The sequence below is a fragment of the Prionailurus bengalensis genome, chromosome C2, assembly GCF_016509475.1.
Source record: "Prionailurus bengalensis isolate Pbe53 chromosome C2, Fcat_Pben_1.1_paternal_pri, whole genome shotgun sequence".
NCBI lineage: Eukaryota > Metazoa > Chordata > Mammalia > Carnivora > Felidae > Prionailurus > Prionailurus bengalensis.
The window spans coordinates 135,118,634-135,135,915 of NC_057350.1; the positions used below are offsets into that span (position 1 = coordinate 135,118,634).

The window sequence follows — 17,282 nt, forward strand, 5'->3', positions numbered from 1 at the left end:
GAACTAGTAGGAATTATTGTATGCTTTTTCTGCATAGTTTTATAATTGCATTGGAGTTCCTTTTTGGGAACCTAGCTTAGGTTCTATTTTGTTGCTTAATTTTCAATGATTTTTGTCTTCTTAGAATATCGTATTGTACAAGGACCAGAAACAGCACAAGATTAAAATTCTTTTCAACTTTTTGAAATTCTGTGTACTTCCTGAAGCTAAAACTATTCAGAAGTTTCAAAACTTTGCCAACAGTTTAGAGTAGGATAAACATTTAAAATCTATACACTGGCTTTATAACTAATCTTTTGATCTGTTGGAACTCTAGGTTTTTCCACACTCCCCCTTTCTTTCCCCCAAGCTATTTTGCACAGTGTTGCTTCTCCAGCTCACCGTCTATTTAAACATGTTTGGGAACATATGGAGACCTGTGGTAATGCTAAATCCCAATTAGTCTAGAAATAGGAATGAATTCCTTTTAAATCCAAGTTTGGTTGTAGCTTTATAGATTATTCAGTTGTCTGCATAAATTAAAATGTTCTTATCTGATTTAAAGTATGATTTTTGATAAGATCAATCACCCTGGTGCATTTATTGTTTTAATTCCTCTGAGCTCTTCCTCTGTGATTTTGTCTTTTTTTTTTTTCCTTTTATTCCTCTACATAGTGCTCCTCCCAAACCCAGTTTTCCCTTTGTGATGTTTTCTCTCCTCTGCTCCTTTCTCCTCCCTCCCAGCCCAGCAGATGTGTATTACTAAGGACTTCTAGTGGCTGACATTGGAAGTACTGCTCAGAAATCCCCACACATGTCACATTTGGGCCCTCCTTGGGTACCTGGTGGCACAGCAACCACTAGAAAGCAAGAACCTAGGGCAATAACTTGGTTGTTTTGACTACATGACACTATTTATTTTCATGAATTTTTTACTGAATCCAAGTGGTATTTTAGGTGAGTACAGGAGAAACCTATATTGCTGTGTGTATAACAAACATAATGTCTTCGTCTTTTGTTTACATGGTGATTCACCTCAGAAACTGCAGTTTAATTAAAACTGGAGGTTTAATCTGTGAAACGCAGTCCTTTCTAAGTGTTGTAAATGTGATTCTGTATTAAGTGAAAGTGAGAAGTGGTAGATGGAGACGAAGATTTGTGGTTGAGGAGGCTTTATATCGTGTGAAAGTTCAACTAGATACCTACACGTGAGATGGTGTGTTACTTTACAGGATTTGATCTGAAATTTAGTGCATAAGAGATTTGTATTGTGCCAGTATTTAAATAAAAGTTATCTACCAGGGGAGCCACATTCATTCCTGAGGCACATACCACCCTAGCTCTGAAGTGAACTTTATGAAAAAATCAGAGTGTATTAAAAAGCTAGAGAATTCTTGGCTTCCTGAATGTGGACCCTGGGTCACTCATAACTCATAATTCGCTCCAGATTTATATAGCACTTGACATCTATTCTCTGGCCAAAACTAAAAAAAAAAAAAAAAAAAAAAAAAAAAAAAAAAAAAGATTGTTAAAATAGTTGGGGGCAGGCTTATACGATGCCAAAACCATGCTTCGGTTGAATCTCATAGAAACTGAGAGTCTAACTGCACTTCACGATGAAATTGCATGGGAGATTTTGAAAAAAAGAAATTTCAGACAGATTTTGAAAGAATCTCCAGTAGTCCGTTCGACAATAACACTTGTTGTGAAGATGCAAATCTGTTTGAACGTGATTGATACATTAAGGAACAATTTTAACCTAAGTCAAATTTTGTGTTTGTGTGTGCACAGTTTTGACCGCAGGAAACCCTGGTGAGCCTGGAAAAGTACACGTGGCTGACCTGCGTGCACATCCACACCTCACAGGGCACCCGGCTCCCCCAGTTAGTTGAACGGGCTTCCCAGCTGTGCCTGTCCACGCCTGCTGTTACAGCCTTGCCTCAGATGTCACATCACCTTTCCTCCACTTCCCATGACCCGCGAGCTGCAACCGTCCTACCACCCACTTCCCAAGCAAACCTCAGGTCTTTTTCAGGGTCAGGTGCCACGTGCACTGCAGTAGTTTTGCATTCCTTAACTATTTAACACATGTGGAGCCGGGCTATCACTTTTATTCAGTTCCTGTCTGTTTGAAATATGTCACTGCAAACTTTTTGAGTGCTGGGTCCCTAACCCCATTTTTCCCACAACCCTTGTGGTTTTTACTGCATAACTTTTTGTAGTGCAGTGATTTTTAGGAGCCTGTATGTCCCATTATAGCAGAACTATGGGTACTGCAATTATATTCTCCACAGTTACCAAATGACCAAATCCAGAGCTCCTAATGCTTAGTCCTACCCTCCTTCCAGAAACTCTCCTCACACATCTGTAAATGTTTAATATCCTCATTCTGTTCCTTCCCCTCTGACCACTCCTGCTGTGTCTCTTACATTGGTTCTCTCTGCTTATTAATTTAAGCGATCTGGAACAGCACTGTGATGTTTTCATCTCATTTATCTTTAAAATCCCTCCCTCGGAGATGCATACATGTTTTCATCTCAGCTGCCACCTCTGTGCAGAACATTCCCAGTTCTCCAATGCCAGAACCAAGCCACCGCACGAGTTTCCGATTGCTGCTGCACATTTTCACCGTTGTGACCACCAGCTCAGACCAACCAAGGAGGACCTCCACATCCTAGATGAGTGAACAGTAGGAAAGACACTTTGGAAACCGTGAAATGCTTTACAGCTGTGGGTGGGTTAAGTTTGTCTCATCTGTCTAGTCACCCCTCTAAGAGGAAAGAGGCTTTGGCTCGTCCTCTGTGCCCACAGCACATCGGTCCCCGAGTCCTGCTCTGTCCCCCACACAGTCTCCCACTCTCATCCTTTCTCCCCAGCCCCTCCACCACCTCCTATGCCTCTCCTGCCCTGGCTTCCTGCCTGAGGCCTGTCCCCACCTTCACGCCCTTGACCCTGCATTTCTCCCTGCACCTTTGGTCTCTGCACAAAGCTGAAAGTCTGTACCCCATCCAAGCTGACCCTTCTCTCCTTTTCTAACCACATTTCTCTGTTTTCCTCTAACGTGAATGGAAATGCTTGGAGCTTAATGATATTTTGCATTGATTCGTATGCTGCCCGCTCCCCACCATGCCTGCAGGGGGGCCCCATATGCGACAGTAGCCACCGATGCTCCTCTCTCCGTGTTCATTAACATTCAGTAGTGGTTTTCATCTGGCAGAGCTTTAGGTCCTTTCTATAACTTTGCTATCATATAGGTTTTTTCCTATACTTTTCTATGGTTTGCATAGTGGAAAATGTGGAAATAGAAGTGAAGTTTCAAGAGGAAACGGACAAATTATTCTGGAAACTGTTTGTTCTGTGGAAAGTGTTTTCATGGTGACCTTGCTAGAAGGGACAATGGCCACAGCCATTAATGACATGGCATACCTCGGCCCCCGGATGGCGACCAGCTCTTTGCAAAATGTGGCCAAAGCCCTCCCCGGCTCACACAAGGGGCTGGGTTTAACTGTAGCATGCTCCTGGGGAAAGACCCCCAGGTGATATAACTTTTACACCCCCATTCAAGTGTGTGACTTTTATATTATTTTCAAGTATTAAAAGCTGTGTTGCCTTTTCCAACAGTAACTTCATAAATGGTTTGTCTTCCATTAGTTCAACTTTGTGATATTTTGCTGTGCTTTGAAATTTTACTGAAAGAAAATGTTACCTCTGAATTTCAGTTTCAAAGTCTCGGATCCTAGTGTTCTTGTATTCGATTTTAAAGTTCTTCAGCCACATGGGAATAATTATTGCAAAGTGTTAGAAAGAAAGGTAGTATTGTTAACTTGGAGAGAGATTATTTTCAAGAGTACAGAAAAAAGAACCAAAATTTACAGATTCCTGAGGGAGTTTCCCTGTTTTCTGTCCCATTCTCAGCATTAGGGAACTGACTTGCTTTGTAGGGCTGTGTAGCACAGGGTGACAGTCCTCCAATGACATTGAGCATTAGAGACTCCACACAGATAATTCTGATTGGGTGGAGAACTCTGCTTTGGACTGAATTAGTTGGTCTTCTGAAGACCTTGATGCTTGATTCACATTTGCGGTTCTGTTATTCCTAGAGTCCTGAGAGGCAAGCTGTGCTTTGGTCCAGTCCTCCCTGGGTCTTTCCTGAGCCTGGCGGTACCCAAACCAGGGTACCTGCCACTTGGACATTCACTGTCCACTAAGGCCTGCCATCGATCTCCATGACAGCGTTGGAACCCGGGAGGTGTTCAGAGATGGGGGCGGGTGTATCGTTTCCCTTGCCTCTCCTTTGGCAAGTTTGAGAATGATGCTCAATTACTTGAGTTTGTTGTGTGTCACATAGTCACAGAACCTGTGTTAAGGAACAAACGTTGTTTGTTACCTAGACATTCCCTCCTGTAAGAGCTTTAGCCCTTCTCAGACTTTGTAACTTTATTTAGAAACACCTACAGCAAAAGCAGCCGCGGCGGCCGTGTGTGAAGATGGGGACAGGCAAAGCCAAGTCTTATGAGGGAGGCATTTTCTGTCTGAAATGGAAGTGAAAGCACAATAAAGGGAAAATTCTAGAACTCAGAAGATGTTATTATTGTTATTATTAAACTTCTTTCACCCAAGGACTTGAAATTATTGGCATTTTTTTTTTTAATTATCAAAATCTGTGTGCCTGGGATGAAAGGAGATTTGGTGCACTGTCCAAAATTAGACATAAGATCCTTACATAAAAGTGTGGACTTGCCTGTCCTGAAAACAGAATTTTCCTACTTGATGTGTAAATTTCAAAGCAAAAAATAAAGAAGCAGTCTATAGAAATTGAGTGAAATAAACTGTATTAATACAATAGCAGTTTTTATATGCATGCCCATTAAGTGGAGAAGTTTGCCTTATATTAACATGGGGAGTTACTTTCTTTTTTTTTTTTAATTTTTTTTTCAACGTTTATTTATTTTTGCGACAGAGAGAGACAGAGCATGAACGGGGGAGGGGCAGAGAGAGAGGGAGACACAGAATCGGAAACAGGCTCCAGGCTCCGAGCCATCAGCCCAGAGCCCGACGCAGGGCTCGAACTCTCGGACCGCGAGATCGTGACCTGGCTGAAGTCGGACGCTCAACCGACTGCGCCACCCAGGCGCCCCGGGGAGTTACTTTCAAAACAGAACATTCTTTTTTTTTTTTTTTTTAATCTTTATTTATTTTGAGAGAGAGAGAGAGTGTGAACAGGGGAGCAGCTGAGGGGAGGGGAACCCAGAATCCGAAGCAGGCTCCAGGCCCGAGCTGTCAGCACAGAGCCCAACACGGGGCTCGAACTCACAAACTGCGAGATCATGACCTGAGCCGAGGTCGGACGCTCAACCGACTGAGCCACCCAGGTGCCCCAAAACAGAACATTCTTAATGAAAGGCATTTCTGGTTTCTGTCCAGCTTAATAAAATACGAACTGCTATTGCCGTTAGTTGAAACTTCCAGCTTTTCATCTGTTTGAGTCCTGTATTAAAATCTTATATTAGACGGGGCGCCTGGGTGGCTCAGTCGGTTAAGCGTCCGACTTTGGCTCAGGTCACGATCTCGCCGTTCGTGAGCTCGAGCCCCGCGTCAGGCTCTGTGCTGATGGCTCAGAGCCTGGAGCCTGTTTCGGATTCTGTGTCTCCCTCTCTCTCTGACCCTCCCCCATTCATGCTCTGTCTCTCTCTGTCTCAAAAATAAATAAACGTTAAAAAAAAATCTTATATTAGAGTGGATCAAATTTATGAAATGGGTTTCTGGGCTATGTGAAGGCTATAGATTTTCCTAATGCATTGGTTCCAGAAATGTAGGAGTTACTGGTAACTGGACACTAATATAAAATCTGTTAGCAACAACTACACAACTACACAAACGCATCTTGTACTTCATAAACAACATGAGCTGTCCGTGCAGTAAGTCGCTAGGGTAAGCGGCAGGATGATCTGATTGCTGAGCCAAGACCCACACCTCTGCATTTAAAAGGGACTGATGGAAATGCATTTGCATTAATGTAAATAATGCTTCTAAAACCAACCACTCTCCTGGGCCTTGCATTATGTTGACATAGTAATGTCATATATACAGAGAAAATAAGATAATTTAAAGCGGTTTCTCCCTTTGACTCATCTCTTGATATCGCTCCCCATGTATTTGCTTTTGTCTACTCTGAAATGCTTATTCTAGTAGTTTCATGTTAAATATAACTGATTTCTCTCATTTATGATTTCTCTTAATAATGAATTGTTAAGTGGAGCCAACCAAATTGTTTATTGTTGTCACTTTTGAAAGATGTTTTCCCAACGCACTTTACAGAAATATTACTTAAAAAGAAAATTCAGGGATAAAGTCAGTAGCTGTGATTGTACCACCTAATGTGTGTAGCACCTGTCAGGAGTTACTAAATTCCTTTCTGCTTTCGTAGGTCTTTCTGGCTGGACTGCCCTTTCCTCATCTTCATTGCACAGTTGCTACTCGTATGGCAGGGCCGGTCCCAGCGCTGTGGAAAAGCAGAGGCTTTGAGGTCAAGCAGAATTCATTGTTTCCTAGGGGCAGTCCCTTTGCCCATCTTACCAGAGGACCTTGGGAAAGTAGCTTAACTCTCAGGTCTAAAGGGTTCAATCTGTAAAACTGACACCGTAAAGACCCACCTCACGTGTCTTTTGTGAGCATTAGACGAAATAGAAAGCACCAGGTATGCACCTGATGCAGAGGAGGCGTTGAATTACTTTCATTTTGATTCCTTCAGCCAACACTTGTACTATTTATAACCACAGCTTGTTATAAAGCAGCAGACCCAGGCAGAGGTTGGTCCCCGCTAGATCTAATGGCACCCCCATGTTGTCCCTGCTGTATCCTCAGTTCCATGTGCTCTACACTCGGTCCTAGTTGTCCCCTGAGTGAAAGCAAGAAATCAGCCATCTGGGTAGGTAGGTACCCTGCCCTCTCGGCCTGCTGGACCCTTAACTTAGGGCACCTGTCGGAGCTCACGGTCCTGAGGAATACCTGGAGGGCCCTTTCACTCCAGAAGAATTTACACAGGTACTGCAAGAGTTGAGATTAATGAACTCACTCTGTGGACAAGAACTATAAACTGTTTACTACATATTAATGTATTTATAAGTACTTACCCTAACTGTAAACATGCACCCTAAAACTATAAAAAGATATAAACTGGCAGTTCCTCCTCCCCAAGGAAGTGGTGAAAACATTTAGTAACAGGTGTGGCAAGATGAATCATCTCTGCTAAGGTCTGGGGATATGTTTTCTTCCTGCCTTCTCTAAGTTCCACTGATTGTTTACTGTTGTGCTTACCTTCTCCAAGGCTGGTTCCCTCCAGAATACCCAGAATACCCCTCTCGTATGGTCTGCAAATGCCTGCTGCTGTTTACTTCCAGACCTGAGAGGAACGGCTTTTCACTGGGTTTGCATTCTCCACCCTGGTGTGTTAGCCACCTTCATATTTTATATACTGCTCGTAAATAAGGGGTGGAGACTGTATTCAAGTCCGAGCCACAAACAGAGCATCTGCACGACGCCGTGACACCACCAGTAAGTACATCACTGGTGGATTAAATATCCCGTCCACCTACTTAGGGGTATTTAACTTTGTCACAACCAATAGCCCATGAGCTACGATGCAGTACTGCATTTTGTTATGATTATTGTTTGCTCATAGTCCTGGGTCAGCAGCTATTCTTTATTCATTCATAGCACTTAATTCGGGGTCCCATACTCAGCCTCGGTAAATGATTATCCCAAGAATAAAGTTTTGCTCCTTCAAGTGTTAGAGAACACAGGAGGCGGGTGAGCTTCTCTCTCCAGACCCTTGAGATGGATGTGCTTTCCTTAAGCCCTGCATGTTTTTTGTAGCTGAAAGGTGCCCAACTATGTAACCTCTGGAAATACTTTACACCAGAAGATGCTTCTAAGAATAATAATGTGATTTGTCGTTTCTCTGAACTTCATCACACCAGGCTTTTCGAGTAAAACCAAAATTAGTAATGGATGTTTGAATCACTGCCAGTGAACTTATGAAGGGAAGGCATGCTCGTTCAGCTCAACTTGGGCTACCAGAAAATGCTCTTCCATGACCCCTGGGTAAATGGGGAATCCATTGTCTCATCTGTTTGCAAGTGTCTTCATTGTGTCCGTCATGCATCCTTCCATTCAATCCTTACAACGTTATAAAGGTAGTATCTTTTATTAAACTCATTTTATAGGTAGGAAGTTATGGCTCCATGACATTTAATATGGAGATGACACAGCTAATGAACAGCAGAGCCGGGATTCGAGCCCATGTAAATCTGTGCTTTTTCTGCGCCCACACCACCCCCAGTAAAAACTGGGGTTTTGACCACCTTTCCCCCACAGGGCATCTGTATGCATAAGCCTATGCTTAATACTGCTGTTTTGTTCTACCTTCCCTCTGTTATTGCCCCTGTGCTGCCTGTCTGCTTGAGGACCAGGTTCATTTCATTTTTCTCCTTTTTCCTATTTGAGTGATAGAGGCACAGTTGGCCAGTTCTTTGACACTGAGCTAGCTGTGACAGCCACCATCCTTGCTTGAAGAAGTCCTTGCTTCTTCATATCTCTCATTTGGCCTGACATCAAAGCTGAAAAAGGTTACTGATGACGGTATGAACCTTTTCAGTATGCAAGTGATGTCATGGTACAAATGACTTTATATCGGTGTAATCGAGTTCTTAACTATTCATTTTTATCATTGCCTGTTCAATATGTCAAGCTGTAAAATAGACTATTTTAATTTACAGGCATGACTCAGATTTTGAAGAGTGAATGTGAAAATCATGAATTCTAAAGTGCATCCTCTTCCAGTAGGCTGTGGGCTTTTTGAAGATAGTGGCCATATCCTGTAGGTCTCTGTGTCCCCAGTTCCTGGGCCATGGAAATGCATGAAGGCATGAATGAACACCTTCACTGGCCTTAAACCTTTTGGTGTTTACTATAATTTTCTTAGAACAGTGGACAAGTTGATTAATGCTTGTGTGACTCATTTTAAGAATCTGGTATACTTCTTGAGAGGCATGTTGATTATGCTTCGGTTTAAGTAAGTGTAACTAATCAAAATTTGGTGTTCTTTCTTTGAATTATACAAATAATCCAACCTACATATATTTGGTTCCTATAAAGTGATTATTGTGGCTGTTAGTGATAAATACTATAAAGAAAAACAAGGCAGTAAATTTAAAGGAATAGAGAATGATGGATTGGTGTTTGTTATTTAAAATAAAATGGTCATATAAAATAGGTGAGTAATATAATAATGCAAAATATCCAGACATTTAAATAGAAAAAATTGAAATCTATGCTGAATGCAAGCGTCATAGTTGCTCACATTTGAGCTGTGAGAACTGAATCTGGCTCTCCCACTTTCATAGTGATTTTAGAGCCAAAAAGATTACTTCAAACAGATCTTTTCCTAACATTCTGGTAAGTAAAATGAGTGATCAACTATGCCCTGATCCTTTTTTTGTTTTGTTTTGTTGTTAAATTCAAGATTGGCTGTTAAAACAAGCACGTATAATTTGGAATAAGAACTCAAAATTGGATCTTTTATTTTATTTTTTCCTCAAAATCGGATCTTTTTAAATCATTGATAGGAACATTTAAGATACTGGTTTGAGTGATATCATTAGTGATGCATTAAATAAATGCTGTTTTTTGATTGTCATGGTAAGTTTTAAGCTAATTTTTGGACGAAGGCGTTTTAGTTTAAATGGGTACGGTGTGTAGGTCATAGAGCTTTCTGTAAGATGAAGTTGAATTTTGTTAAAATGCATGGCTGAAAATACAATTTAAAACACAGATCAGATGTGTATACGTGTTGATTTCTAGATTTTCACACTGAAACAAACTCCATTCAGTATTGGCTCAAGGTTCAAATTCAGTGTTGTACAAGCCTAACTGAAACGTGATACTCAGTCTACTTAAACCGTGACATGGGATGCATGATTTTTCATTTCTTCTGTATACATTTGAACTGAATAGTGGGAAGGCAGATAAAAGAACACATGGCTACAGCACCTCAGCCTGTTTATAGAGGAGAGCCTCATGCACCTGTGTAGACTGGCATCCGGTTGTCAGGTGTAATCCCGTGTCTGGATGTTCCCGTTGCAGATGATCCAGTCCCTCAAGGCAGTGATTGAAAATGCAGACGCTGTATATGAAAAGATTGTACATTGTCAGAAGGCAGGTAAGTGGAAGTTTGTTTCTTCTCTTTAAAGTAAAATTAGTAGCATCATATATGTAGCTCCTTAAACCATTTTGTCTTCTGACACAGTAACCAGGAAATCAGGCATAAAAATTATTTTTTCCATGGCTAAAGAAGATACTAATTCACTACTTCTCAAGCCTGGATAACAAATTCACCTGGGGGAAGCTTTTAAAATATATTGACATCTAGGGGCGCCTGGGTGGCCCAGTTGGTTAAGCATCCAACTCTTGATTTCAGCTCAGATCATGATCTCATGGTTTGTTAGTTTGAGCCTTGCACGAGGCTCCACGCTCACAGTGCATAACGTGCTTGGGATTCTCTGTCTTCCTCTCTCTCTGCCCCTCCCCCACTCATGCTGTCTTTGTCTCTCTCAAAATAAATACATTAAAAAAATAAATAAAAATAAAATACATTGACATCAGCCGGAGGTGTGGTTGAGAAATTCATAGCTGTTAAAAGCTTCCAGTGCTTCTAGTAAGCAGCCAAGATGGAGAACCACTGCACTGACCTCCTGCTCAGTGTCCCCTGTGCTAGTCCCGCATGACCTTCCAGCACACGATGGGAAAGGTGAGTGAGGCTTGAGCAGAGAGGGAATGAGTACTCAGGAAGGAGGGTGGGCACCAGTTACAACCTCTTGACGATTTTTAATGCACTGGCATTTTCAGATGCTGATGAATTCATCAATTTAATATCAAAATGTTACACTGGATTTTAAAATGCTACCATCTAATTAATTTTAGCTGGGGTAAAACCCCAAACTCAAGTGTTCTGCATTGTAATAAGAATAGACAAAATGGAATTCTTTCAATTTTCAAATTTTGTGAGAGCGTCATTTTAGAAGATGTTAATGTGGAGGGTATTTATGCTGCATAAATAAGAGTATCTGTCTTCAATTTCTAAGGCTTCCGGTTGCTTTTCTTTTTTTTTTTATACTTTTTTTTTTTAAGTTTGTTTATTCTTTGTAATCTATACACCCAGCATAGGGCTCCAACTCATAACCCTAAAATCAAGAGCCAGTGCTCTTTTGACCGAGCCAGCCAGGCACCCCTTGTTGCTATTCTTTAAAATCAAGAGACTGGAAGTATCACCTAGCCTGACAAAAAGATTCCTCTCTTATCTCGGAAATGAACTCGTTAAAAATAGATCAAAGACAAAGGTATATATGGCGGTTTTCTTTTTTGGTGTTTATTGAAGGAATATTCACATTAGTGACTAATCAACAGATGAAAACCCTCACCTTGTTTTACTCATCTTGTTAGCAAAATAGTATTAGCAAAGTGATCTTGCTACTTCTAGTCCTTTCTGGGCTAATATTCCCTACAACCACAACTAAAATGAGACACTTCAAACACCATTTTTATCCTGTCACTGTTTTACATAAAGTCGTCCAGTAGCTGACTAGAGTCTGTTGAGGCAGATCTAAACTTCTAACTTAACTATGCAAGGTTGTCTACGAACTGGCCAGCCCCTCTTGCCATTATTATATAAAATCTCTTCATTAAATCATCTCGTCATTCATTTAGTAAATATGTTTTGGACTTACACCATGCCAAGGGTACTTGTAAGAGCTATCACAGACCAAAATATTAAAAAATAAGATTGATTTTTGCCTTTTAGAACCTTCCAGCCAAGCAGGAGATATGAAAGTAATCACACATACTCAAACGTATTGAGTACTTATTCTGTGTTACTCAGGAGTCTGAACTTGGTTTTTGGGGCAGTGGGAAGCGATTGGTTTTTTAGCAGAAAAGGAGAGAAATTGAGCTGTAAGGTGATGTTCGCAATAGCTGTGTGCAGAAAATTTTCATGGGGAGACTTCCCAACTGGGAAGCTGTTGGGAGCAGTGAGAGGGCTGGAAGTGACAGGATGCATCCAGGCTGGCCTTTGGGCTGCCCTTCCCCGCTCCCAGTGTGTTTCTCCTTAGTCAGATTTTCACAGGCTACCTCTCCAGTAGGGCTTCTCTCTCCCTCCTCTCTGCCAATCTGTACATTTCTTCTTTTTGTCTCAGCAGTCTTCCAGGAGACCTTTTATGATTGTAGGAATTATGTTACCTAACCATTCTAGTCAGCCTTCAAAATGTGTTTGGTTTAGCTGAGAGTTTCAGTTGCTATGTATTTTACTAATGGAGTCTGTCTTCTAAACCGGCTAGTAACCTGTGAAGGCACAGGTTTGCACATTGAGCTACTCTGCATTTTACCCATGGCACCTGTTTTAACATTTTGCACAGAGCAGTCACTCGAATACTAACTGACTAAATGTGATTTGACTTGTATTAAGGATTTGATTCTCCTAAGCGCATGCATTGCCAGAAGAATTGTGGACTGTTAGAATTTGAAACTACATTTATCTGAAAAAAAAGACCTATTTATTGACAGTCTGAGTTATTGCCAATTTTTTGCAACTTCATCGATTTATGAAATTTGCTCATCTCTAGCATAATGCAGCTTTATGTCTAATTTCAGTGAGGGATAATATTTACTTGTATTTAAAAAGCTGAAGTGTCTTATCTATTAAGAATTTTGCTTGGAAGGCAAAAAAGAATAACCACTATGTAATGGTTCGTGTTGCTCTGAGTTTGAAGATCTTGAGAAGCACATAACGATTATCTTTTGGTATCACAGTTACTGCTGAACGCCTACACAGCCCTTCTGTTATCCCAAGGGCTTATTTTAGAGTCCTTGATCTTTTGTTTCTCATGTTTACAGTTATCGGAAGGGCACATAGTCATTAGTCATATGAAGAATTGCTAATTTGTATTGGGCTCAAAAACATTTGCATGAGATTTTACTTCTGATAAATAATTGCTGTTCTGCTTATAGAACTTTAATCTGGCAATGACAGAATGAAGATACAGGTACCAAAGTGCTGTAAGAGAGGATTATTTTAGAAGCACTTCAAACTTCTAAACACAAACTTCTATTCTTACTAGATAAGCCTTCATTTAAACAGCTAAGTGACAGTAAGGAGTCACACTGCCACCTCCAGCCACATGTTCAAAAGTGTGCCCAGTTTGGACATGTTCAGACTCCCGGCTATGGGATTGATTTGTTTTTTTGGATCTAGAATTGTGTTTTGCCAGTGGTGTTCTTGGGAAGAGGGAGGGAGGCAGGAGAAGAATGCTGAGAAGTAAAGACTCCCAGCCAAGGTGGGCTGGGAACCTGCAGGCCCCGGCAGGCAGGTGACCCGAAGAGACCCTGGGGAGGACAGCAGGGACAACCGGGTGATGGGCAGTGGGGACAGCCTGCGGAGCCGACTCTTTTAAGAGGAGAGTATGGCAGTACAGCGGGGTCAGAGGGTTAAAGGGACATCTTTACAAGAAAGCCATGCCCCTAGAAATAGGAAAGATCCATTGAAGAGGTGAAGAGGAAGGTATTCAAAGATGAGACAGGGGGTAAGGAGGGAAGAAGTGAGAGGGGCAGGAATCCAGTACAGTCAAGAAACACTTGACCTTAGAAAGGGGGATGGATGCCTCTTCTTCCAAAACACTCCAGAAAGCTGTGCTGTTTAGAGAAATTCTGAGGAGAGGACGGTTCTGATGCAGTCATGGTACGGTAGGAGAGCACCGGCTTCAGGAGAGAGGGAGTGAAAGAGGGGTCTACAGACGGGCAGGAGGGTGGGAGCATTCTGTCAGAGTCAAGCACTCTAGTGCCAGTGGAGGGACGGATGAAATGTCGGGTGGCGCAGGAATGGTATGGGGCAGGTGGGTCTGGGTCAACGCATGAGTGACAGGGATGGGTAAGTAATGAATGGCGTGGCTGTACAAGCATGAGTGTGTACAAACCTGTGAGCACAGGCGAACATGCTTCACACACTCTGTCTCCCAAATCTAACCCATGCTTGTTCTTCCAAGAAGTAGCAAAGTAGGAGATTGGTGAGGAACACACTCAGGGGAGCTTCTCAATGGGAATCTGCAGAGGGGAAGCTTCATAAACGTTCTTCTTTAAAAAGTTTATGAAAGGTAATAAAAGGGTAGCCAGATTCTTTCTGGGGAGAAGTCTTTTTCACTGTATAATGTCTATCTCTTTCTCTCTGTCACTGCCCCAAAATGGCAGCCTAGTTTTGAGTTTTAATTTCCTCTTTTAGTCACTGCATTGATCTGCTACCTAAAAGATAGGAAGACGGTGTAGAAGGAATCCCAAACTGCTTTGCTTCAACGAGTTAGATGTTTTTATCTGGTGAATTAAAATGGAAAATAATTTGCTCTTTGGGAAGGAAAAAGAAATCAATGACATACTTCTTGGTAAAGATGGTATATTAACACATGCATTTAATCTCCACTCCCTTCTGAGCCTCATTAAATGACATTAATGACATTAATGACAGTAAGGAATTTTTGTTTTGGGGTTTTGTTTTTTGTTTTTTTTAAGGCAGAAACCCATAAGGATACAGAAAATGGGAGGAACAAAATTTTGGAAATTGAAAAATACCTGAACAAGTGATAATTGACTTAGGTGATGCAAGAAAGCTGACTCTGAGGCTGGCAGTGGGGCACCTGGCAAGCGATCTGATTTACACTGTGGGCCACCCCCCACCCGCCCAGAACTGGGTGGCACCAGGGGCCCCTGGAAGTTGGGATAAATAAAGGTAGGGATAAAAGAGAGAACTGTCCGAAAGCTGGATTAAGAAGCAATTAGACCCCAGATGGCTGGGAGACTACGTGTGTCCTGACAGTGGAAAGATGAAAATAGCAAAATTTTCATCATTCATTTGGGGAACTAAATAGCTAATGCTCAGGAAAAAAAAAAAAAATCAAGACAATATAAGCATGTTACTTAGAAATATGGACATAAACACTAAAAAAAGGAAACAAAACCTCAGCTATAGGGGCTGAATACAACTGCTTCTGAAAAGGGGAAATTGGTGACAACTATTTTTCTCTTTAAACTGTGTGCATAATTCTGATAAAGATTAAATCACTATAAATTTAAATTTAATTTAAATATTTACAAAAAAAAAAAAAAAGGAAGGAAGGAATCAAGGACCTGAAGCTGCCACAGGAACCCCTGACTGAGGATGTTCCCACCACACTCAACAAGGCTTGGGTACAGTGTTGAGTGATTAGGTGAGGTTTCTGCCAAAGACCCCAGCCGGCACCTCTGGCGTCCTGGGCAGGCCCAGGGCACAGGTAATATCTGTGTGCCTGGGTGGGCCGGAGCCTGCTTCCTCTCCTGGCAGGAGAATTGGTTTTTACCCTCTTTCTGAATGACAGGGGAGAATCAGGCTCCAAAGGAGAAACACCCCAGCCCACCCCAGACCTGTTTAAATAGAAGCTCCTTTTCTAAAACCTCTAAGGGATTTGCATGCATGGCAGGGTCGCTTCATTACTGAGTAAAGTGGGATATAAGGTAACTTTCCAAATAAATGAAAGCTTTCATTACCCTTCGTTTTAATCCTTTTAATGGAACACTTTGTATAATAGATTCTGTGCATCCCTGCTTCCTTAAATTTGGTTTGCCAAACATAATTTGAACTTTGATGACTGAAGGTCATGTTGAGGAGCATCTGGTATTATCTTGTGGTTTAATGGCAATTCCCCCAGGAGCCTGCATGTCCTGGAGGACCCCACACCTGCTCTGCCTGCTCAGATCTCTTTCCAGTGTTAATGGTTTATTCCATCTATTCCCATGCAGTTCTCACTTCCTGCCGCTAATTTGTACTGTGTCTCCGACTGCCTATTAGTATACTACTCTTTTTTTTTGTTTTTTCCCTTTCTAACTTGCTGCTTCTAGTCTGCTGAGCAGTTGGTGTCTCCCCTGTGGCCAACCTTGATGGATTTGTCTCACTAAAAGCTGGTGAGAGCCCGACACATTCCCACGTGGAAAGAACAGGCAGAGCCTCAGGCCACACCTAACATGTCCTGGACTTGATGGCTCAGAGACCTTTTTTATTTTGCAAAGTCCTCGGATCTCAGTGTGTTCTTGGGAGCTGGGGTTACCAGATAAGCAAGCTGTCACCATCCATCACTTGCTCCGTCCAAGACTCACATCGGCGTCTTGCCCAACACAGTAAACATAAAAGCATCTAAAGATTTATTCTGAAAGCACTTCTGTGTGAGAAAGTTTGCAAAAGGAAATCTGGGAGCCTATAACTTTTGTTTTCATTTATGTCAGGATGTTTCTCAGCTGTGTCTGACAGAAGTAAGAGGTTCTTCCCTGGGGATCCAGAGATCCGTGTTCTTGTGCCCTCTTTTCAACATCTTGCTGTGTGATATTAGGTTAGTCACTACCCCTCTCTGCCTCATCTTTCTCCTTCTGAGTGACATTGGATTATATGATTTCCTCCTGGCCCCATGGGTTCTAAAATGCAGTGACCTAAGATCAATTGTCTAATTAGTCATTTTGGAATGGCCTGGTTACAGTTAAGTTTAAACAAGTAGTCCCATCCGGTGGCATCAGGATAGTTAAATTGCAACCCATCAGCATGAGTTTCAAAGGGGAAAGTTAATGCCTAGCTTTGAAGGTGAAGAGTGACTTCTCTGGCAGTGAGACACAGACCTGCCTGGAGTCAGAGCCCAGAAGTCCCTCAGCATCTGTACTGTTCTTAAAGAACGGGAACTTCCTTCCCCAGGCACTTTAGTTAACTCACAGTTAGTGAAGCCACGGAAAGCCAAGAAGTAGCAGGGTCTTTGGTAGCAGGCCAGTCTGCCCCACCTGCCCTTTTGTTCCCCTGAAAGGTACCTTCATTGCTGATCAGGGAGAGTAGAGAGAATGACCACAGAGGTGACAATGAGGCTAACTCAGGGCAAAAAAAAAGAAAAAAAAAAAACCCTCAAAACAAGTGACTGGTCTCTAGAATCCACTGTATCACCACACCCCTTCCATCTCCTGTACCCATCATCCTGTTCCATTTTGAGATTCCTGCATCAACCATCACACTAATAGTATTTCTCCTAAGTGTGGTCGGAATCTCCTGGGGATGCTTATTTAAAATGCTATTCCTTTGCATCACCCCCAGTATCGAATCTTTGGGGATAGAGCTCAGGAATTTTCAATTGAATGAGCACATTCAGGTTTTCAGAAACTCTCTTTGGAGGGTGGAGCACAGCAGGCCCCCTTTGGGGTTC

The 17,282-nt window shown here is 41.9% G+C and overlaps 1 protein-coding gene across 2 annotated transcripts in view; it reads left to right on the forward strand.

Annotated features, from left to right (window-relative positions):
- The window catches only part of PLCL2 (phospholipase C like 2), a 190,943-nt gene that overhangs the window by 138,053 nt on the left and 35,608 nt on the right, over positions 1-17,282 (forward strand). For both annotated transcript variants that reach the window (XM_043595476.1, XM_043595477.1), the window contains exon 4: positions 10,123-10,198. In XM_043595476.1, coding sequence (XP_043451411.1) covers positions 10,123-10,198 — 76 coding nt within the window. The remainder of the gene's footprint in view (positions 1-10,122; positions 10,199-17,282) is intronic.